The sequence below is a fragment of the Manis pentadactyla genome, chromosome 14, assembly GCF_030020395.1.
Source record: "Manis pentadactyla isolate mManPen7 chromosome 14, mManPen7.hap1, whole genome shotgun sequence".
NCBI lineage: Eukaryota > Metazoa > Chordata > Mammalia > Pholidota > Manidae > Manis > Manis pentadactyla.
Genome location: NC_080032.1, coordinates 24446617 through 24469940, shown reverse-complemented (window position 1 = coordinate 24469940; position 23324 = coordinate 24446617). Strand labels below are relative to the sequence as shown.

At 38.3% G+C, this 23324-nt stretch overlaps 1 protein-coding gene across 5 annotated transcripts in view; it reads left to right on the top strand.

Moving 5' to 3' along the window:
• Window positions 1-23324, top strand: part of SBNO1 (strawberry notch homolog 1) — a 74123-nt gene that overhangs the window by 9176 nt on the left and 41623 nt on the right. For 4 of the 5 annotated variants that reach the window (XM_036921991.2, XM_036921990.2, XM_036921988.2 and 1 more), the window contains 3 exons: window positions 3789-3889; window positions 7037-7133; window positions 8583-8743. In XM_036921991.2, the coding sequence (XP_036777886.2) occupies window positions 3789-3889; window positions 7037-7133; window positions 8583-8743 (359 nt within the window). The remainder of the gene's footprint in view (window positions 1-3788; window positions 3890-7036; window positions 7134-8582; window positions 8744-23324) is intronic. The other variant, XM_036921989.2, reaches the window with a different exon arrangement.

The window sequence follows — 23324 nt, the reverse complement described above, 5'->3', positions numbered from 1 at the left end:
ATTTGATAAGATATGCCAATGTATTTTTAAGGGTTTGCTTGGGTCTTAAAAGAACTGAGGATGAAAGTGGTAATATCTGCATGGCTTCATACACTTGCAGTCTTTATATAAGTCAAGGGAAGCAGAAATTAGAAGCCTTAGCATTTAGCTTTGAAATGAAATGTAAAATTACCAAGTGGCTGTATTTAACACTAAAATCTTAGTTTTACATAGTGAATAACTATTAACATTTTTCTCACTCCTTTAAGTCAGTGCTTCTCAAATTTAATGTGCCTGTGAATCACTTGGGGATCTTGGTCCAAAAGAGAATACGAGTCAGTAGTTCTGGGGTGGGCCCCAAGATTTTGCATTTCTAACAAGCTTTTGGAGGTACTGTTACTGGTGGTCCTTGGATCCAGCTTGAGGTAACAGGCTTTAAACTGATACTTTGGTACTTTACTTCTGACTTTTACAGTTTTATGATTTTGTCTGTCAGTTGGCTTCATTGCTTGTGAGTAATCATGTTTTTAGTAAATTATCTTTTAAAATATATACCTTCATTGTAAAATAATTCACGATATTTTCTTTGAAGAGTAAGCACCCATAGAACTTTTTTTTATAACAGCTTTAGTGAAATATAATTCATATATTGTAACACTTAACCATTTTAAGTGTGCAGTTCAATGGATTTTAGTATATCCAGAGTTGTGCAGTCATCATCCCTAGTTAATCCATAATACTTTAAGGATAGTTTTAGATTTAAAGGGAAAAAGTTCAATAATGGTTTGATCACACCTTTTTGGGAGTTCATTTATGCATAAAGACTGTAGATTTTACAGTTAGCCCTTATTCTTTGGAGTACCTTGTTGTTCATTTATTTCAACAAATATTTATTGAGTGCCCACTAAGTGCTAAGCACTGTTCCATGATTTGGAGGCTGTGGCTTGGAAGAAAACCTGTTGAAATCTCTGTGTTCATGGAACTCAAATTCTAGTGGAGAGAAAGAGAAAATAAATTATGTAGTATGTCAGATAGGGATAAATGCTATGGAAAGCAATGGAAAATGGGGTATTGGGCAGCAAGAGGTTACAATTTTAAGTGGAGTGCTGAGAGGAAGCTTTGTATTTAGTATAATAAGGTTATTTTTAAGGGTAAAATAGAATTAATTTGTCTTTTTTTAAACTTTGGCTATATAAAATTTCAATACTATAGTTTCAGAAGCTGGAAAATGTGAACTGTTAGAGAGGAATATTATTTTCTTCTCGGTTGAGCTGAGTATTTAAGTCCCTGTTTTGTAATAATACCACGGTGGGCACTGTTGGAAGTGCTGACTGACCTCAGTTATATCCTGAGCTGACTACTATTTTATAGTTTTAGCATTGGATGAGTGCCTTTTTTTTTTTGTAAATAAATTTCTGTGGGATTGTTGTATTTTGGATCAGTGGGATAGAATGGAGTTTCCTGATTATTTATACCAGTATATATGTAGCATCCCACCAGGCTCTTGGAATGAACTGAGAGATATTGAATAGTCAGGTCCTCCTTCCAAACAGCTGCTTTATTTTTCTAATTGTGGAAGATAAGTTTTAATACTTGATACAGACCAATAGATAATTTTGTGACAGAATTGACTGCTTGGAAGTTGTAACGTGCTTATGTTTATAAAGTAGAAGGCTAGGGGCATTCTAAAGGAATGGGCAAGAAGTATGTGTAGGATGATGTAGGACTAACTTTGTCTCCAGTGGCAGATGTAATTTTGAATATCAGATCTAATCTTTATGTTTGGGTCCATACCATTGTACCCTTTGGCTGTATAGTTTCACTCCCAAAGTCATGAATTAGTAATAAGCACAGTGTGGCAGCTAGATGCTCACTGAGAGATCATCTTGAGTGTCTTAGGACTGATTTCCATTTTCTGCCACGGAGAGTAGGACTATGGCCCTGACCTAGCTGAGGTGTAGGACAGCCTCTGGAATGGCTTCTTGGAGACAGTTAGTGGAAGCTGCTTTTCATTAAAGTCTTTGGATTTAATGATGAGAAAGACAGTTGCTTTTATGTGAGTGACTTTCTGAGTATTCCACTGCTCAAATAAGCATATACCTTCATAATTTAAAGGAGAGGACTAAGCCATTGTGAGGAAGGAGTTTAAAGAGGAAAACCAAACAGGACAGCTTTGGAGCTGACTTTGTAGCAGGTAGTACAGCAACATTTCTCACCTCCAATGTAGTAACCCTTGAAAGACAAAAGACTGCATGTGAAGGCCATCCTTGTGTGGAAGCCTGAGAAACTCTGTCAGACTAGACCAGGCCTAAAAAAGAAACATGATAAGTGAATGCAGAAGATAGTAAGCAAATGTCTGTGTTGTAGTACAGGGCCAACTTTTTACTGAAAAGGAAGAACACTCAAAGTATGAAACTGCAGAGACTAAGGTTTTGCATCTTCTTTTGTTTGTGTGGGTATTGCCTCTTTTGGAGCCCAGAGCCCTTAGCCCTTAGTCCTTTGGGTTTCTCTTTGGGCTTTGATCTCTCACTTGAGTCCCAGCCCTGTAACTCTGTGTACTATTCACTGGGTCTCCCACAGTGGTATTAAACAAATCATGACCTCAGATAAATTGATTATCTCTGTCGTAGCTTCATTACTTTGTTAACCCTTTAATCCTAGTTTTTTTGGAGTCTAAAGTGGCAGGCCTCCCATATACTCCCATCTTTTCATAAAATAGATGAGATGGTAATCAGTCCACCTGATAAAATTTTCACACTGTGATCTCTGGAGTCCCATGTACTGGGAGTGCTTTAGGGAAGGATATCTGGAGGATGGAGGCTGCAGGTGCTCTGGCCTCCTCATCATGCAGTGCTACTTTAATTGATATTTGGATTAAGGGGTTCTATTGCTATTCTAGGAAGAGTTTGCAAACCGTTGGTATAGAAGAAGAAAAGGTTCATTGTTTGGATCTTTATTTTTAGGGAAGGAGGAATATAGAGTTCCCAAATTGCTTTTTTTTCCATGCAGAAATTATTTTGCCTTGTAAGTAAGTGCCACAAATCAGGTGAGATTGATTCTATCTTGTTGATAACAGTAAGTTTGTTTTGTTTTGTTTTGTTTTGTTTTAATGAATCAAGTCAAGTGTTAAAGTAATACTGGCTCTTGGTATTTGTTTTTTTTTTCTTCCAGCTTTTGGATTTTTTAAATATGTTGTCTGTTACTTTAATTTCTTGCCTGTTGAATACTATTTTCTTTTTTTTCTTATTAAGGTATTTTTGATATACACTCTTATGAAGGTTTCACGTGAAAAAACAATGTGGTTACTACATTTACCCATATTATCAAGTCCCCACCCATACCCCAGTGCAGTCACTGTCCATCAGTGTAGTAAGATGCCACAGATTCACTATTTGCCTTCTCTGTGCTACACTGTCTTCCCCGTGACCTCTCACACCATCCGTACTAAACATAATACCCCTAGTGCTAAATGATTTCCCTCATTTGTGGAGTATAACAACGAGGTTCTTGGTATTTGTATTGAAATGAATTATCAAATAGTCCAAGTTAAGGTGTCTTTTTGATAAATAGTTTTCACATTTCCTGTGCATACATTTCCTTTTAAGTTGCTTGGTTTCTGAGGTTAATTTTTATATCCAATGACACATAGCTTTGAATGTTTTCATCCCTCTGCTTACTTTTAAGTTAGTGGTAAGCAGATTGGTGTTCTTTGGTTTGTGAAGTGGGTAAACTTCACTGAATTTTTTTAAAAACTGCAGGAAAAGAAATTGAGATTCTATTCTAAAATGTAAATTAACCTTCCCCCTCAGCTGATGTAAGCAATGGTACAGTAAAGAAAGAGTCTTCTAATAAAGAAGTAGCAAGAATATGGATCAATGACATGAAAATGAGGAGTTTTTCACCAACCATGGTGAGTTTCAAATGCTGTATTTGTGTTTTTATGTGATATGAAAGTACAGTTGGCTAAAAGTGCTCTAAAACAACCCTGAGAAAACTTCTAGGTGAAGAGGGGCTACTCAGTGACAAACACTAATGAATAAACATTAAAACCCACTAGGCTAAGCTAATATGTACTAAAACAAGGTGATTTATAGCTTGCATATTTGATAGCATGTAGTATTACATGCTGTATTGATACCTTTTAATTTTGAATCTCTTAAGAGCAGAAAAAAGACACTGGGGGTTGACCAAAAGTATTTGATAACTGTTCATTTTAAGATTGAACCTGAATATATAGCTAGTTATGAGCTTTCATACAATGGTTTGATTATAAATAATTATGTGATAATTTTTTTTCTTATATTTTGGAATGCTGTATGCTTCAGGTCAGTTAATTCTGTATATTTATTCAATAACTACACTGTATAACACTGGCATGTGTGTGTATGGTGGGTTTCTACAAGAAGTGTACTGCATGGCTCCCCCTTTAATAAACATTAGAATTTGACAACCATGTGGTTTAAGTAGTAATGTAAGATACATCCATAGATATGTTGCAAAGCTCGCACACAATGTAAGATACATCCATAGGTATGTTGGGAAGCTCACAATAAGGGTTATGAGTTTGGAGGAAGGGAGGTCTGTGGACCCAAATGGCCTAGGAAGACTGCTTTGAAGAGGAGGTATAATATAATGGAGTTTGGTGTTGAATATGGAGAGACTTTGAGAGGGCATTTTAGGAAGGGAGCTGAAGCATCAATAGGCACAGAGGAGATAGTGGCTTATGTGCTTAGGTGGCAGTAAGCCAGGGTACTTGGTTTGTAGGAGGAAGTTGGAATGGTTGCCTCTGGCTCTGTGGAGGATCCTGAGTTGAGTGAAGGACTTTGGACTTGGTGCAGCACCAGCGAGGACCACTGGAAGTGAAGGGACCTGTTAGTGATTCATGATGGGTTAGGTTGGGGAAGAGAGGCAGGTTGGGAGGTTGGCTAAGAATTGGAGAAGGGAAGTGATAAGGGACTGAGTTGGGAGGATTGGAAAAGGGTGAGGGGAAAGGAAAACAGAAAGAAAATATGAGATGACTATATATAACAATACAAAATGATTGATAAACACTTGGGGATGGAATATGGCTTTGGAGAGGCAGCAAAGCAACCTGTGTCTGAGGTTTTTGACAGGGGTCTAAGAGGACAAGTGCTGGCAGTACTCAGATTACTTAATAGTTGTGTGCCAAGAGCTTACTTTGAAAGTTGATTTTTGGAAAGGAAGAATGCATTTTTCAAGAAATGTTTCCTGTGGTGCTCAGGTTCTCAGTCTAGTCCATGTTGTTTGCCCATAACATGCCAAAAGTTCTGTATTGTCCTAGCAGTTAAGAAACATCTAACAGCAATCGCAAACTGGTAGCCTGTGGACCAAAAGCAGTTGACAGATGTGTTCTGTTTGGCCTCCACAATATTTTGAAAAATTTAAATTTGTTGCTAACACATAAAAATCATGGTTTCCAGTTTCTCTTGAAAAATGAGTACGTGACCACCCTGGGCCCACATTCCCCACCTAGTAAAACATGCCTAGAGTTGAGTAGTGGACAGCTACTTTGTGTGTTGAGTGGGTTTTTGCCATGTACCATAGTCTCCTCCCAATTTACCTCTTTGAACTAGGTTCAGTGTTGGTTGCTATTTTACATCCAGCTGGCTTAGAAATACTACCTGTCTGGTTCCTGGATTTTGTGACCCTTTAGTATTACCAGTTTATCCTGAAATTATACTCCGGGTGATTTTTTTTTTTTAATAAGCAGAATGTAAGAGGGAGAAAAGAAGAGGTTTGTCATTTAGCATAGTATGCATTCCTGTTTTCCTCAATAGTGAGGAAAAGATGCAAAGGTGGGGTTGAGGATTCAGAACTAATTTGACCAAGCCTACACAAATAAATAACAGAATTGGGATTTGTATCTGTTTCTTTGGCCAATCTCATTTTGTCTCCAGTTTGTGAAATTGGGTTTCATTTTGGCATACTTTCTGAGAACATTTGAAATTAAAAAAAAATTTTTTTTCTGAGGATATGGTGAGTTGATACTGATTGGGTGCTTATCTCCCACCTACCTTTTTCTTCCCACCTTTATTGAGCTCTGTGTGTCACCAAATTCTGCTCTGGATTACATAAAAATAAATAAATTTTAGAAAGAGCCCATGCCTACCTTTCAATGCCATGTCATCCTCATCATTACTAGGTCCTGACTGGGTTCTCTTTTTCCTCCTTCCTTCTGTGGTATACTAGGTTTCATAGCTTCTTCTCTATGCTTTTTCTTAAAACTGCACATATCAATAAAGAGCTTTCATAATGGTTTTCCTGGTAGTGAGAAGCAGCTTGTTCAGGGTCTTCCTGTTCCCCTCTTCCTCCCTCCCTTTACCCCTTTAAGATTGTCTGGAAAAGCACAAGGGAACAGAACTATGGAGACAACTCACCCAGTTTGCCTGGGACAGTTCCTGTTTTCCTAGTGTAGTTACTAATAGCACCCTATTTTACTCAGGTGTAAATGATATGACTATCCTATGTATGATTCTTGTTGTATCTGGGAGAACACAGCTTTCTGAAGTAAATGCTCTGTCCTTCAGAAGAAGCTTTAAACTGTAGAGTTTTCTGGGATTTTGGTTTTAGGATCAGGAAGAAAGAAGACAGATGGAGGTGAGCTGAAAAAGACGGTGGGATGTGAGACTTAAAAAGAGTTTGTTCTCATGAGGTCCCCAAACCTCTTGGTCTTTATTCCTGTAACTGCAATGAAGCGTGATGACTGAGGTTGGAGTTCTGAGTATCAGGGAGCGTGGTAGAAAATACTGAAGGGGAAAGTAGTTGAGGTTTGATGGTGGCTGGAAGGAAGGGGGAGCCCTGTGCTGACCCATCTGTGTGTGAGCAATGAGAGCAGGGCACAGATTGTCTGTGCTCATCATTGGAGAATCAGGGAAGCCACAAAGTGTGACCTCAATTTTCGGGAGTGTAGAAGTGTAGGGAAACATATGTAGTGTTTCCAAGGTTGAAGACTGGGGGTATTAGAGAAGAGGGTTCAGAAGTGTGGCTGGGCCTTCAGTCTCTGGACTTAGAGTTGATTATGCTCTCTCTGTTATAGAAGGTCCCTGTTGTGAAAGAGGAAGATGAACCAGAGGAGGAAGATGAAGAAGAAATGGGTCATGCAGAAACCTATGCAGAGTATATGCCTATAAAATGTATGTATGTGGAATTTGTCATGGTAATGAAAGACTTACATGTTCCTTGTGACCTTGTTGCTTTCCGACACATTAGCATCTATTAGAATCTCTCAGTGTTGGGTACCTCAGGATTTAACAAGTATCAAGCTTTGTAATGTTTCAAACTGTATGTTTAAAAATATCTACATACACTGTTCGTTTATTTTTTCCCTACACAAATGAAGAGTTGTGTTAGGTTGAAGTCTTTTAAAACCAAGAGTAAAAAAACTTGTTTTATATTAAGTTAATTTTGCTCATATCGGCGGTGATTATAAAATCCACATGTATATGTAAATAATTAAGATATAGATATGTATCATAGAATTATTTATTTTATATAGCTCATCTAAAATCATAAAATGTAATGTTAAAAATGTGCTATTTGAATTCTGTGGTTTACATTAACACCATTTCTGCCTTAATGGCCATGATTCTTTTTTTTAGTGGCCACTTTATTAAGTTGAAATTTAATAGTTTTTAGTTTTTGTGTAAAATTTTCACTTTTTCATTACATGGAGGTAATAGGATGAAAACTAATATGTGACTAATTAGTTTTTTATATACTCTGGCTTTCTATAAAAGACACTAATAGTACTATGTAAATTAAATTAAAATCACATACCAACTGTGTGGACCCCTAAGATCCTGTGATTTTTTCTGGTCATTTAAAATGAACTTTAGGTTGTGGTATTGTGTTATCTGAAGTTCTATGGTCACCTGTCCCCTCACCCCCACCAGTAGTTTTCACAAAAAGATTGAAAGGTTATCCCTGGCCCTTTAAACCAGAGGTCAGCAAACTGAATCCAGACTTGCCTGTTTCTATAATAAAGTTTTATTAGAACATGGACATACCCATTGGTTTATTTATTGACTGTGGCTGCTTTTATGCTGCTACAACAATGTTCAGTAGTTATAAGTAAAAGACACCAGGTGCCTCACAAAGTTGAAAAACCTTACTATTTGACCATTTATAGAGAAAGTTTGCCAACCCTTATTTTAAACTGTTCACATTATACATTTGGGGGAATTAATTCTGTTTAATTTCATAACCAAGCATTCATTTGAAATACGTTTTAGGATAAAAATTACATTGCGAACTTTTGTTTCATTGATTGAAGTCAATGATTCATTCAAGTAAATTAATCTAGGATTACGTTCTGTTACTACTGGAGAACCTGGTGGTATGAACTAAATTTGTATTTTTCTAGCTCTTTTTAATCGACAAGTCTCTATTTAAACCATAGGTATTTGATAAATAGGTCATTTTAATTATCTTTAAACAATAGTTCATCAATTAGTTTTTAATAAAATCCCAGAGTGTATACTTACTTATTTACTAGTTATATTTTCTCTGCCATCTATTATAATACCTGATAAGATCGGATACCCAGAATAATTAAAAAGAAGTACTGTTAAATTTTCTTTTAGTAAAAATTGGCCTACGTCACCCAGATGCTGTAGTGGAAACTAGTTCTTTATCCAGTGTTACTCCTCCTGATGTTTGGTATAAAACATCCATTTCTGAAGAAACCATTGATAATGGCTGGCTATCAGCATTACAGCTTGAGGCAATTACATACGCAGCCCAGGTAAGCAATAATATTTCATAAATACATACAATACTTACCTTTTCATCTTAGTCCATATAGTATAGTTGTTTTAATCTAAAGATAAATTTTCCTTGCATGAAAAACTTGTGCATGTGATTTTTTTTTATTAAAGTATCATTGATACACAATCACATGAGCAACATTGTGGTTACTACATTCCCCCCATTATCAAGTCCCCACCACATACCCCATTACAGTCACTGTCCAACATCATAGTAAGATGCTGTAGAGTCACTATTTGTCTTCCCTATGCTGTACTTGCTATTCTGTGCCCCCCTTACATTATGTGTGCTAATAGTAATGCCCCTTAATTCCCTTATCTGTCCCTTCTCACCCATTCTCCCCAGTCCCTTTCCCTATGGTAACTGTTAGTCCATTCTTGGGTTCTGTGAGTCCGCTGCTATTTTGTTCCTTCAGTTTTTCCTTTCTTATACTCCACAGATGAGTGAAATCACTTGGTACTTGTCTCCGCCTGGCTTATTTCACTGAGCATAATACCCTCTAAGCTCCATCCATGTTGTTGCGAATGGTAGGATTTGTTTTCCTCTTATGGCTGAATAATATTCCATTGTGTATATGTAGCACATCTTTATCCATTCATCTACTGATGGACACTTAGCTTGCTTCCATTTCTTGGCTATTGCACATAGTGCTGCAATAAACATAGGGGTGCATCTGTCTTTCTCAAACTGGGCTGCTGCAATCTTAGGGTAAATGCCTAGAAGTGGAATTCCTACGTCAAAAGTTAATTCTATTTTGAGCTTTTTGAGGAACCTCCATACTGCTTTCCACAATGGTTGAACTAATTTGCATTCCCATCAGCAGTGTAGGAGGGTTCCCCTTTCTCCACAACCTTGCCAACATTTGTTGTTGTTTGTCTTTTGGATGGTGGCAATCCTTACTGATGTGAGGTGATATCTCATTGTGGTTTTAATTTGCATTTATCTGGTAACAAGCAAGGAGCATCTTTTCATGTGTCTGTTGGCCATCTGAATTTCTTCTTTGGAGAATTGTCTCTTCATATCCTCTGCCCATTTTTTAATTGGGTTATTTGCTTTTTGGGTGTTGAGGCGTGTGAGTTCTTTATATATTTTGGATGTTAACCCCTTGTCGGATATGTCATTTACAAATATATTCTCCCATTCTGTAGGATGCCTTTTCGTTCTGTTGATGGTGTCCTTTGCCATACAGAAGCTTTTCAGCTTGATATAGTCCCACTTGTTCATTTTTGCTTTTGTTTGCCTTGCTCGAGGAGATGGGTTCAGGAAGAAGTTCTTCATGCTTATATTCAGGAGATTTTTGCCTTCGTTGTCTTCTAAGAGTTTTATGGTTTCATGACTTACGTTTAGGTCTTTGATCCATTTTGAGTTTACTTTTGTGTATGTGGTTAAACAGTAATCCAGTTTCATTCTCTTGCATGTAGCTGTGCAGTTTTGCCAACACCAATTGTTGAAGAGGCTGTCATTTCCCCATTATATGTCCATTGCTCCTTTATCGTATATCAATTGACCATTGGGTTTATATCAGGGCCCTCTAGTCTGTTCCATTGGTCTATGGTTCTGTTCTTGTGCCAGTACCAAATAGTCTTGATCACTGTGGCTTTGTAGGAGAGCTAGAGGTTGGGGAGCATAATCCCCCCAGCTTTATTCTTCCTTCTCAGGATTGCTTTGGCAATTTGGGTCTTTTGTGATTCCATATGAATTTTAGAACGATTTGTTCTAGTTCATTGGAGAATGCTGTTGGTATTTTGATAGCAATAGCATTGAATCTGTAGATTGCTTTAGGCAGGATGGCCATTTTGACAATATTAATTCTTCCTATCCATGAGCATGGAATGTGTTTCCATTTATTGGTATCTTCTTTAATTTCTCTCATGAGTGTCTTGTAGTTTTCAGAGTATAGGTCTTTTACTTCCTTGGTTAGGTTTATTTCTAGGTATTTTATTCTTTTTGATACAACTGTGAATGGAATTGTTTTCCTGATTTCCTTTCTGCTAGTTCATTGTTAGTATATAGGTATGCCACAGATTTCTGTGTATTAATTTTGTATCCTGCAACTTTGCTGAATTCAGATTAGGTCTAGTAGTTTTGGAGTGGATTCTTTAGGGTTCTTATGTACAATATCATGTCATGTGCAAACAGGGACAGTTTAACTTCTTCCTTGCCAGTCTGGATGCCTTTTATTTCTTTGTGTTGTCTGATTGCCATGGCTAGGACCTCCAGTACTATGTTGAATAACAGTGGGGAGAGTGGGCATCCTTGGCTTGTTCCTGATCTTAAAGGAAAAGCTTTCAGCTTCTCACTGTTAAGTATAATATTGGCTGTGGCTTTGTCATCTATGGCCTTTATTATGTTGAGGTACTTGCCCTCTCTACCCATTTTGTTGAGTTTTTATCATGAATGGATGTTGAATTTTGTCAAATGTTTTTTCAGCATCTATGGAGACGTTCATGTGGTTTTGTCCTTATTTTTGTGATGTGGTGGATGATGTTGATGGATTTTCGAATATTGTACCATCCTTGCATCCCTGGAATAAATCCTACTTGATGATGATGGATGATCTTTTTGATGTACTTTCGAATTCGGTTTGCTAATATGTTGTTGAGTATTTCCGCAACTATGTTCATCAGGGATATTGGTCTGTAATTTTATTTTTTTGTGGTGTCTTTGTCTGGTTTTGGTATTAGAGTGATGCTGGCCTCATAGAAAGTGTTTGGGAGTATTCCCTCTTCTTCTACTCTTTGGAAAACTTTAAGGAGGATGGGTATTAGGTCTTCACTAAATGTTTGATAAAATTCAGCAGTGAAACCATCTGGGTCAGGGGTTGTTTTCTTAGGTAGGTTTTTGATTACCAGTTCAATTTCGTTGCTGGTAATTGGTCTGTTCAGATTTTGTGTTTCCTCCTTGGTCAGTCTTGGAAGGTTGTATTTTTCTAGAAAGCTGTCCATGTCTTCTAGGTTATCCAGTTTGTTGGCATATAATTTTTCATAGTATTCTCTAATAATTCTTTGTATTTCTGTGGTGTCTGTAGTGATTTTTCCTTTCTCATTTCTGATTCCTTTCATGTGTGTAGACTCTCTTATTTTCTTGGTAAGTCTGGCTAGGGGTTTATCTATTTTGTTTATTTTCTCAAAGAACCAGCTCTTGCTTTCATTGATTCTTTCTATTGTTTTATTCTTCTCAATTTTATTTATTTCTGCTCTAATCTTTATTATGTCCGTCCTTCTACTGACTTTGGGACTCATTTGTTGTTGTTAATTGTGAGTTTAGAGTGTTCATATGGGATTGTTCTTCTTTCCTGAGGTAGGCCTGTATTGCAATATACTTTCCTCTTAGCACGGCCTTTGTTGCGTCCCATGTTGAATTATTGTTGTCGTTTGTCTCCATATATTGCTTGATCTCTGTTTTTATTTGGTCATTGACCCATTGGTTATTTAGGAGCATGTTGTGAAGCCTCCATGTGTTTGTGGGATTTTTCATGTTCTTGGCATAATTTATTTCTTGTTTCATACCTTTGTGGTCTGAGAAACTGGTTGGTAAAATTTCAATCTTTTTGAATTTACCGAGGCTCTTTTTGTGACCTAGTATTATGATCTATTATTCTTTTTTTTGTTTTGTTATCATTAATCTACAATTACCTGAAGAACATTATGGTTACTAGAGTCCCCCCTTTACCAAGTCCCCCAACAAACCCCATTACAGTCACTGTCCATCAGCACAGTAAGATACTGTAGACTCACTACTTGTCTTCTCTGTGTTGCACATCCCTCCCTATGCCCCCCAACCGCAACATTATACATACTAATCATAAGGCCCCATTTCTTTTTCCCCGCCCTTATCCCTCCCTTCCCACCGATATTCCCCTGTCCCTTTCCCTTTGTTAACTGTTAGTCCATTGGTGGGTTTTGTGAGTCTGCTGCTGTTTTGTTCCTTCAGTTTTTCTTTGTTATTATACTCCACAGATGAGTGAAATCATGTGGTACTTGTCTTTCTCCACCTGGCTTATTTGACTGAGCATAATACCCTCTAGCTCCATCCATGTTGTTGCAAATGGTAGGATTTGTTTTCTTCTTATGGCTGAATAATATTCCATTGTGTATATGTAGCACATCTTCTTTATCAATTCATCTATTGTTGGACAGTTAGGTTGCTTCCATTTCTTGGCTGTTCTGAATAGTGCTGCGATAAACATAGGGGTGCATCTGTCTTTTTCAAACTGGGCTGCTACATTTAGGGTAAATTCCTAGAAGTGGAATTCCTGGGTCAAATGGTATTTCTATTTTGAGCTTTTTGAGGAACCTCCGTACTGCTTTCCACAATGGTTGAACTAATTTGCATTCCCATCAGCAGTGTAGGAGGGTTCCCCTTTCTCCACAACCTTGCCAACATTTGTTGTTGTTTGTCTTTTGGATGGTGGCAATCCTTACTGATGTGAGGTGATATCTCATTGTGGTTTTAATTTGCATTTATCTGGTAACAAGCAAGTGGAGCATCTTTTCATGTGTCTGTTGGCCATCTCAATTTCTTCTTTGGAGAACTGTCTGTTCAGGTCCTCTGCCCATTTTTTAATTGGATTATTTGCTTTTTGTTTGTTGAGGTGTATGAGTTCTTTAGATATTCTGGATGTCAACCCTTTATCGGATCTGTCATTTATGAATGTGTTCTCCCATACTGTAGGATACCTTTTTGTTTTATTGATGGTGTCCTTTGCTGTACAGAAGCTTTTCAGCTTGATATAGTCCCACTTGTTCATTTTTGCTATTGTTTCCCTTGCCTGGGGAGATATGTTCATGAATTTATGTCTAAGAGATTTTTGCCTACTTTTGTTTTTAATTTTATTTTGGTATCATTAATCTACAGTTACATGAAGGACATTATGTTTACTAGGCTCCCCCCTTCACCAAGTCCCCCCCACATCCCCTTTCACAGTCACTGTCCATCAACATAATAAGATGCTGTAAAATCACTACTTGTCTTCTCTGTGTTGCACAGCCCTCCCTGTGCCCCCCCACACACTATACATGCTAATCGTAATGCCCCCTTTCTTCTTTTCCACCCTTTTTCCTCCCTTCCCACCCGTCCTCCCCAGTCTCTTTCACTTTGGTAACTATTAGTCCATTCTTGGGTTCTGTGCTTCTGCTGCTGTTTTGTTCCTTCAGTTTTCTTTTGTTCTTATACTCCACATATGAGTGAAATCATTTGGTACTTGTCTTTCTCCGCCTGGCTTATTTCACTGAGCATAATAACCTCTAGCTCCATCCATGTTGTTGCAAATGGTAGGATTTGTTTCTTTCTTATGGCTGATAGTATTCCATTGTGTATGTGTACCACATCTTCTTTATCCATTCATCTACTAATGGACATTTAGGCTGCTTCCATATCTTGGCTATTGTAAATAGTGCAGCAATAAACATAGGGGTGCATCTGTCTTTTTCAAACTGGAGTGCTGCATTCTTGGGGTAAATTCCTAGAAGTGGAATTCCTGGGTCAAATGGTATTTGTATTTTGAGCATTTTGAGGAACCTCCATACTGCTTTCCACATGGTTGAACTAATTTACATTCCCACCAGCAGTGTAGGAGGGTTCCCCTTTCTCCACAACCTCGCCAACATTTGTTGTTGTTTTCTTTTGGATGGTAGCCATCCTTACTGGTGTGAGATGATATCTCATAGTGGTTTTAATTTGCATTTCTCTGATGACAAGCGATGTGGAGCATCTTTTCATGTGTCTGTTGGCCATCTGAATTTCTTCTTTAGAGAACTGTCTATTGAGCTCCTCTGCCCATTTTTTAATTGGGTTATTAGCTTTTTGTTTGTTGAGGTGTGTGAGCTCTTTATATATTTTGGATGTCAACCCTTTATCGGATATGTCATTTACAAATATATTCTCCCACACTGTAGGATACCTTTTTGTTCTTTTGATGGTGTCCTTTGCTGTACAGAAGCTTTTCAGCTTGATATAGTCCCATTTGTTCATTTTTGCATTTGTTTCCCTTGCCCGGGGAGATATGTTCAAGAAGAGGTCACTCATGTTTATGTCTAAGAGATTTTTGCCGATGTTTTTTTCTAAGAGTTTTATGGTTTCATGACTTACATTCAAGTGTTTGATCCATTTCAAATTTACTTTTGTTTATGGCATTAGACAGTGATCCAGTTTCATTCTCTTACATGTAGCTGTCCAGTTTTGCTGCACAATCTGTTGAAGAGACTGTCATTTCCCGATTGTATGTCCATGGCCCCTTTATCGAATATTAGTTGACCATATATGTTTGGGTTAATGTTTGGAGTCTCTATTCTGTTCCATTGGTCTGTGGCTCTGTTCTTGTGCCAGTACCAAGTGTCTTGATTATTGTGGCTTTGTAGTAGAGCTTGATGTTGGGGAGTGAGATCCCCCCCACTTTTTTCTTCCTTCTCGGATTGCTTTAGCTATTCGGGGTCTTTGGTGTTTCCATATGAATTTTTGAACTAGTTGTTCCAGTTCATTGAAGAATGCTGTTGGTAGTTTGATAGGGATTGCATCGAATCTGTATATTGCTTTGGGTAGGATGGCCATTTTGACGATATTAATTCTTCCTAGCCAGGAGCATGGGATGGGTTTCCATTTGTTAGTGATCTCTTTAATTTCTCTTAAGAGTGTCTTATAGTTTTCAGGGTATAGGTCTTTCACTTCCTTGGTTAGGTTTATTCCTAGGTATTTTATTATTTTTGATGCAATTGTGAATGGAATTGTCTTCCTGATTTCTCTTTCTATTAGTTTATTGTTAGTGTATAGGAAAGCCACAGATTTCTGTGTGTTAATTTTGTATCCTGCAACTTTGCTGAATTCCGATATTAGCTCTAGTAGTTTTGGAGTGGAGTCTTTACGGTTTTTTTTTTTTTTTTTTTTAGATAATTATTTTTTATTGAAGGGTAGTTGACACACAGTATTACATTACATTAGTTTCAGGTGTACAACACAGTGATTCAACATTTATATACATGATAATTCTAGGTACCAGCTATCACCATACCAAGTTGTTAACAATATTTTGACTATATTCCTTATGCTATACATTACATCCCGGTTACTTATTTATTTTACAATTGGAAGTGTGTACTTTTTTTTGGTTGTTGTTGTTAGGACATCTCTCATATTTATTGATCACATGGTTGTTAACAACAATAAAATTCTGTATAGGGGAGTCAATACTCAATGCACAATCATTAATCCACCCCAAGCCTAATTTTCGTCAGTCTCCAATCTTCTGAAGCATAACGAACAAGTTCTTACATGGAGAACAAATTCTTACATAGTGAATAAGTTACATGGTGAACAGTACAAGGGCAGTCATCACAGAAACTTTTGGTTTTGCTCATGCATTATGAACTATAAACAGTCAGTTCAAATATGAATACACATTTGATTTTTATACTTGATTTATATGTGGATACCACATTTCTCTCTTTATTATTTTTAATAAAATGCTGAAGTGGTAGGTAGATACAACATAAAGGTAGAAAACATAGTTTAGTGTTGTAAGAGAGCAAATGTAGATGATCAGGTGTGTGCCTGTAGACTATGTGTTAATCCAAGCTAGACAAGGGCAATAAAACATCCACATATGCAGAAGATTTCTCTCAGAACAGGGAGGGTGAGGTTCTAAGCCTCACCTCTGTTGATCCCCAATTTCTCACCTGATGACCCCCCTGCGACTGTGCCTGTCTTAGGTTGTTCCTCCCTTGAGGAATCTTACCCGTCTCTGGCTAACCAGTCATCTTCCGGGGCCATACAGGGAAATGTTAAGTTGGTAAGTGAGAGAGAAGCCTTATTGTTTGAAATGGTTAGCTTTTTATTTCTTTGCATATTTATGCCCTGTGGCTTCTATGCCCAGCATTTGTCTTGAGGTATCTTTACCACTTGGAGGAGTTATGATACTCGGTAAATTTGATATGAGGCACGAATTCTATTTAAGAATTCGTTGTAATTAGGAAGGAAGAAGAAAAGCTATAGAAGTAGCAGGTGGGAGAAAACATGGGAAGATTGATTATTTCTTTGACATATCTTCTTGTAGAGTAACTTCAGCATGTATAGATTTTAAGCTACTACTTAAATTGCGCACACACATTAACATAATAGGAGTATAGTTACATAACCAAAGCATACCTGTAATTACCAGCCATCTCCAGTGAAACCAAGAAAACCAGTTAGGCACCCTAGGCATTTGTGAAAACTTATCAATGATATGATGGTTATTATCTAACTGAATTTGAATAGTTTGAGAAAAATCAGACAAATTAAAACAACCCATTCCTGGGCACTGTTCACATCCCATATGTTCTTTTAACAGTAAATAGTCTGTAGTTGTAAGATTTTGGAGCGCTACAATTTGCACTTCTCCTAATTCTTGGTTAAGTTCCAACAGTATAGATCCAGTCAAATTTGTTGTTTTACTGTATGCACATGCCAGCTTAGATATCTCCTTCATTCCCATGGCAAGTCCATGAGCTGGTGGGATGAGTGCATCTACAGCTGTAGCAGTGCGTGGATCTTTGTTGGGGTTTTTTGATGATCATCTTCTGGCATGAGTCTTCCCGAGAGTGCTGATGTTGGAAGTTCTCTTTCATATCGTATCTTAGTTCATTTTCGGGGTAGCCAAATTAGGCTTTGATCCTCTGTATAAACACAAACAGACCCTTTGCCTACACTTTTATATGTCCTTTATATCATTGTGTAGAACTCATTAGAGGTCACCACATAGGAACTGCCTTTTTTTTTTTTTTTAATCATTAATCTACACTTACATGACGAATACTTTGTTTACTAGGCTCTCCCCTATACCAGGTCCCCCCTATATACTCCTTTACAGTCACTGTCCATCAGCGTAGCAACCTGTTGTAGAATCACTACTTGTCTTCTCTGTGTTGTACAGCCCTCCCCTTTCTCCCACCCCGCTATGGATGCTAATCTTAGTACCCCCCTACTTCTCCCCCCCTTATCCCTCCCTACCCACCCATCCTCCCCAGTCCCTTTCCCTTTGGTACCTGTTAGTCCATTCTTGAGTTCTGTGATTCTGCTGCTGTTTTGTTCCTTCAGTTTTTCCTTTGTTCTTATATTCCACAGATGAGTGAAATCATTTGGTATTTCTCTTTCTCTGCTTGGCTTGTTTCACTGAGCAAAATACCCTCCAGCTCCATCCATGTTGCTGCAAATGGTTGGATTTGCCCTTTTCTTATGGCTGAGTAGTATTCCATTGTGTATATGTACCACATCTTCTTTATCCATTCATCTATCGATGGACATTTAGGTTGCTTCCAATTCTTGGCTATTGTAAATAGTGCTGCGATAAACATAGGGGTGCACTGATCTTTCTCATACTTGATTGCTGCATTCTTAGGGTAAATTCCTAGGAGTGCAATTCCTGGGTCAAATGGTAAGTCTGTTTTGAGCATTTTGATGTACCTCCATACTGCTTTCCACAATGGTTGAACAAGTTTACATTCCCACCAGCAGTGTAGGAGGGTTCCCCTTTCTCCACAGCCTCGCCAACATTTGTTGTTGTTTGTCTTTTGGATGGCAGCCATCCTTACTGGTGTGAGGTGATACCTCATTGTAGTTTTAATTTGCATTTCTCTGATAATTAGCGATGTGGAGCATCTTTTCATGTGTCTGTTGGCCATCTGTATTTCTTTTTTGGAGAACCGTCTGTTCAGTTCCTTTGCCCATTTTTTAATTGGGTTATTTGTTTTTTGTTTGTTGAGGCGTGTGAGCTCTTTATATATTCTGGACGTCAAGCCTTTATCGGATGTGTCATTTTCAAAGATATTCTCCCATACTGTAGGGTTCCTTTTTGTTCTATTGATGGTGTCTTTTGCTGTACAGAAGCTTTTCAGCTTAATATAGTCCCACTTGTTCATTTTTGCTGTTGTTTTCCTTGCCCAGGGAGATATGTTCAAGAAGAGGTCACTCATGTTTATGTCTAAGAGGTTTGTGCCTATGTTTTCTTCCAAGAGTTTAATGGTTTCATGACTTACATTCAGGTCTTTGATCCATTTTGAGTTTACTTTTGTATGTGGGGTTAGACGATGGTCCAGTTTCATTCTCCTACATGTAGCTGTCCAGTTTTGCCAGCACCACCTGTTGAAGAGACTGTCATTTCGCCATTGTATGTCCATGGCTCCTTTATCAAATATTAATTGACCATATATGTCTGAGTTAATGTCTGGATTGTCTAGTCTGTTCCATTGGTCTGTGGCTCTGTTCTTGTGCCAGTACCAAATTGTCTTGATTACTATGGCTTTATAATAGAGCTTGAAGTTGGGGAGTGAGATCCCCCCTACTTTATTCTTCTTTCTCAGGATTGCTTTGGCTATTCGGGGTCTTTGGTGGTTCCATATGAATTTTTGAATTATTTGTTCCAGTTCATTGAAGAATGTTGCTGGTAGTTTCATAGGGATTGCATCAAATCTGTATATTGCTTTGGGCAGGATGGCCATTTTGACGATATTAATTCTTCCTAGCCATGAGCTTGGGATGCGTTTCCATCTGTTAGTGTCCCCTTTAATTTCTTTTAAGAGTGACTTGTAGTTTTCAGAATATAAGTCTTTCACTTCTTTGGTTAGGTTTATTCCTAGGTATTTTATTTTTTTTGATGCAATTGTGAATGGAGTTGTTTTCCTGATTTCTCTTTCTGTTGGTTCATTGTTGGTATATAGGAAAGGCACAGATTTCTGTGTGTTGATTTTGTATCCTGCAACTTTGCTGTATTCCGATATCAGTTCTAGTAGTTCTGGGGTGGAGTCTTTAGGGTTTTTTATGTACAGTATCATGTCATCTGCAAATAGTGACAGTTTGACTTCTTCTTTGCCAATCTGGTTTCCTTGTATTTTTTTGTTTTGTCTGATTGCCGTGGCTAAGACCTCCAGTACTATGTTAAATAACAGTGGGGAGAGTGGGCATCCCTGTCTAGTTCCCGATCTCAGCGGAAATGCTTTCAGCTTCTCGCTATTCAATATAATGTTGGCTGTGGGTTTTTCATAGGTGGCCTTTATTATGTTGAGGTACTTGCCCTCTATTCCCATTTTGCTGAGAGTTTTTATCATGAATGGATGTTGAACTTTGTCAAATGCTTTTTCAGCATCTATGGAGATGATCATGTGGTTTTTGTCTTTCTTTTTTTGTTGATGTGGTGGATGATATTGATAGACTTTCGAATGTTGTGCCGTCTTTGCATCCCTGGGATGAATCCCACTTGGTCATGTTGTACGATGGTTTTGATGTATTTTTGAATTCGGTTTGCTAAAATTTTGTTGAGTATTTTTGCGTCTACGTTCATCAGGGATATTGGTCTGTAGTTTTCTTTTTTGGTGGTGTCTTTGCCTGGTTTTGGTATTAGGGTGATGTTAGCTTCATAGAATGAGTTTGGGAGTATCCCCTCCTCTTCTATTTCTTGGAAAACTTTAAGGAGAATGGGTATTATGTCTTCCCTGTATGTCTGATAAAATTCCGAGGTAAATCCATCTGGCCCGGGGGTTTTGTTCTTTGGTAGTTTTTTGATTACCGCTTCAATTTCGTTGCTGGTAATTGGTCTGTTTAGATTTTCTGTTTCTTTTTGGGTCAGTCTTGGAAGGTTGTATTTTTCTAGGAAGTTGTCCATTTCTCCTAGGTTTCCCAGCTTGTTAGCATATAGGTTTTCATAGTAGTCTCTAATAATTCTTTGTATTTCTGCGGGATCTGTTGTGATTTTTCCTTTCTCATTTCTGATACTGTTGATTTGTGTTGACTCTCTTTTCCTCTTAATAAGTCTGGCTAGAGGCTTATCTATTTTGTTTATTTTCTCGAAGAACCAGCTCTTGGTTTCATTGATTTTTGCTATTGTTTTATTCTTCTCAATTTTATTTATTTCTTCTCTGATCTTTATTATGTCCCTCCTTCTGCTGACCTTAGGCCTCATTTGTTCTTCTTTTTCCAATTTTGATAGTTGTGACAATAGACCGTTCATTTGGGATTGCTCTTCCTTTTTTAAATATGCTTGGAGTGCTATATACTTTCCTCTTAAGACTGCTTTTGCTGCGTCCCACAGAAGTTGGGGCTTAGTGTTGTTGTTGTCATTTGTTTCCATATATTGCTGGATCTCCATTTTGATTTGGTCATTGATCCATTGATTATTTAGGAGCGTGTTGTTTAGCCTCCATGTGTTTGTGAGCCTTTTTGCTTTCTTTGAACAGTTTATTTCTAGTTTAATGCCTTTGTGGTCTGAAAAGTTGGTTGGTAGGATTTCAATCTTTTGGAATTTACTGAGGCTCTTTTTGTGTCCTAGTATGTGGTCTATTCTGGAGAATGTTCCATGTGCACTTGAGAAGAACGTGTATCCTGTTGCTTTTGGATGTAGAGTTCTGTAGATGTCTATTAGGTCCATCTGTTCTAGTGTGTTGTTCAGTGCCTCTGTGTCCTTACTTATTTTCTGTCTGGTGGATCTGTCCTTTGGAGTGAGTGGTGTGTTGAAGTCTCCTAGAATGAATGCATTGCATTCTATTTCCTCCTTTAGTTCTGTTAATATTTGTTTCAGGTATGTTGGTGCTCCTGTATTGGGTGCATATATATTTATAATGGTTATATCCTCTTGATGGACTGAGCCCTTTATCATTATGTAATGTCCTTCTTTGTCTTTTGTTACTTTCTTTATTTTGAAGTCTGTTTTGTCTGATACCAGAATTGCAACACCTGCTTTCTTCTCTCTGTTGTTTGCTTGAAATATCTTTTTCCATCCCTTGACTTTAAGTCTGTGCACGTCTTTGGGTTTGAGGTGAGTCTCTTGTAAGCAGCATATGGATGGATCTTGCTTTTTTATCCATTCTATTACTCTGTGTCTTTTGATTGGTGCATTCAGTCCATTTACATTTAGGGTGATTATTGAAAGGTATGAATTTATTGCCATTGCAGGCTTTAAGTTTGTGGTTACCAAAGGTTTAGGGTTAGCTTCTTTACTGTCTTACTGTCTAACTTAACTCGCTTGTTGAGCTATTATAAACACAATCTGATGATTCTTTATTTCTCTCCCTTCTTATTCCTCCTCCTCCCTTCTTCATATGTTGGGTGTTTTGTTGTGTGCTCTTTTTAGGAGTGCTCCCATCTAGAGCAGTCCCTGTAGGATGCCCTGTAGAGGTGGTTTGTGGGAGGCAAATTCCCTCAACTTTTGCTTGTCTAGGAATTGTTTAATCCCTCCTTCATATTTAAATGATATTCGTGCTGGATACAGTAGTCTTGGTTCGAGGCCCTTCTGTTTCATTGCATTAAGTATATCATGCCATTCTCTTCTGGCCTGTAGGGTTTCTGTTGAGAAGTCTGATGATAGCCTGATGGGTTTTCCTTTGTAGGTAACCTTTTTTTTCTCTCTGGCTGCTTGTAATACTTTGTCCTTGTCTTTGATCTTTGCCATTTTAATTATTATGTGTCTTGGTGTTGCCCTCCTTGGATCCCTTGTCATGGGAGTTCTGTGTACCTCTGTGGTCTGAGAGGCCATTTCTTCCCCTAGTTTGGGGAAATTTTCAGCAATTATTTCTTCAAAGACATTTTCTATCCCCTTTTCTCTCTCTACTTCTTCTGGAATGCCTATGATTCTTATATTATTCCTTTTAGATTGATCACTCAGCTCTCTTAAAATTCTTTCATTCCTGGAGATCCTTTTATCTCTCTCTGCATCAGCTTCTCTGCGTTCCTTTTCTCTGTTTTCTAGTCCATTAATGGTCTCTTGCATCTCGTCCATTCTGTTTTGAAGTCCTTCCAGAGCTTGTTTTATTTCTGAATTCTCCTTCCTTAGTTCTTGCATATTTCTCTGCAAGTCCATCAGCATGGTTATGACTTTTGTTTTGAATTCTTTTTCAGGTAGACTGGCTAAATCTATCTCCCCAGATTCCTTCTCAGGGGAAGATGTAGCAGATGCCGAAGCTGTCTGGGTTAGTCTTGTCTGGATCATATTTTTTTGCCTTTTCATGTTGACAGGTGCTATTGACTGTCAGCTGGGAGGGCCAAAATTTTCACTTACTACTGGCCTTTCTTTACTGGGGCAACTGCGACCCCTAGTGGCTTGTGTTGGGTAATTGCGTGTAGAGTGGGTCTTTGTGTCTTGCCTGGCCGGGAGGGAGAAATTTCCCTTTCTGTGGGCGGAATTTGTCTCAGGCTGCTTCTCTGGTTTCGCAGCGCCCGGTAGGGTGATGGATGGGGGGGCTGCTTGACTGTTTGCCTCCGTGAGGGGTCTCAGAGCTGTTGCCCAGGGGGTTAGTGCACCCGGTTTTCCCTGTAATTTCCAGCTGCTGTACTGTGACCTGGGTTGTTTCCGTCAAGCTGTTAAGTCCCTGTCCCTTTAAGACTTTCAAAAAGCCCCCGCTTTTCTTTGTCACAGGGGCATCAGCTTCAGCACCCGATCAGAGGTCTTACTCCCTGTACCCCCAGTATCCAGGGCCCCCTGGGCATGTACTGTGTCTGCGCTCTGGCCCGGATGGCTGGGGCTGGGTGTTCGGCAGTCCTGGGCTCCGTCTCCCTCCCGCTCTGCCTATTGTTCTCCCGCCGGGAGCTGGGGGGAGGGG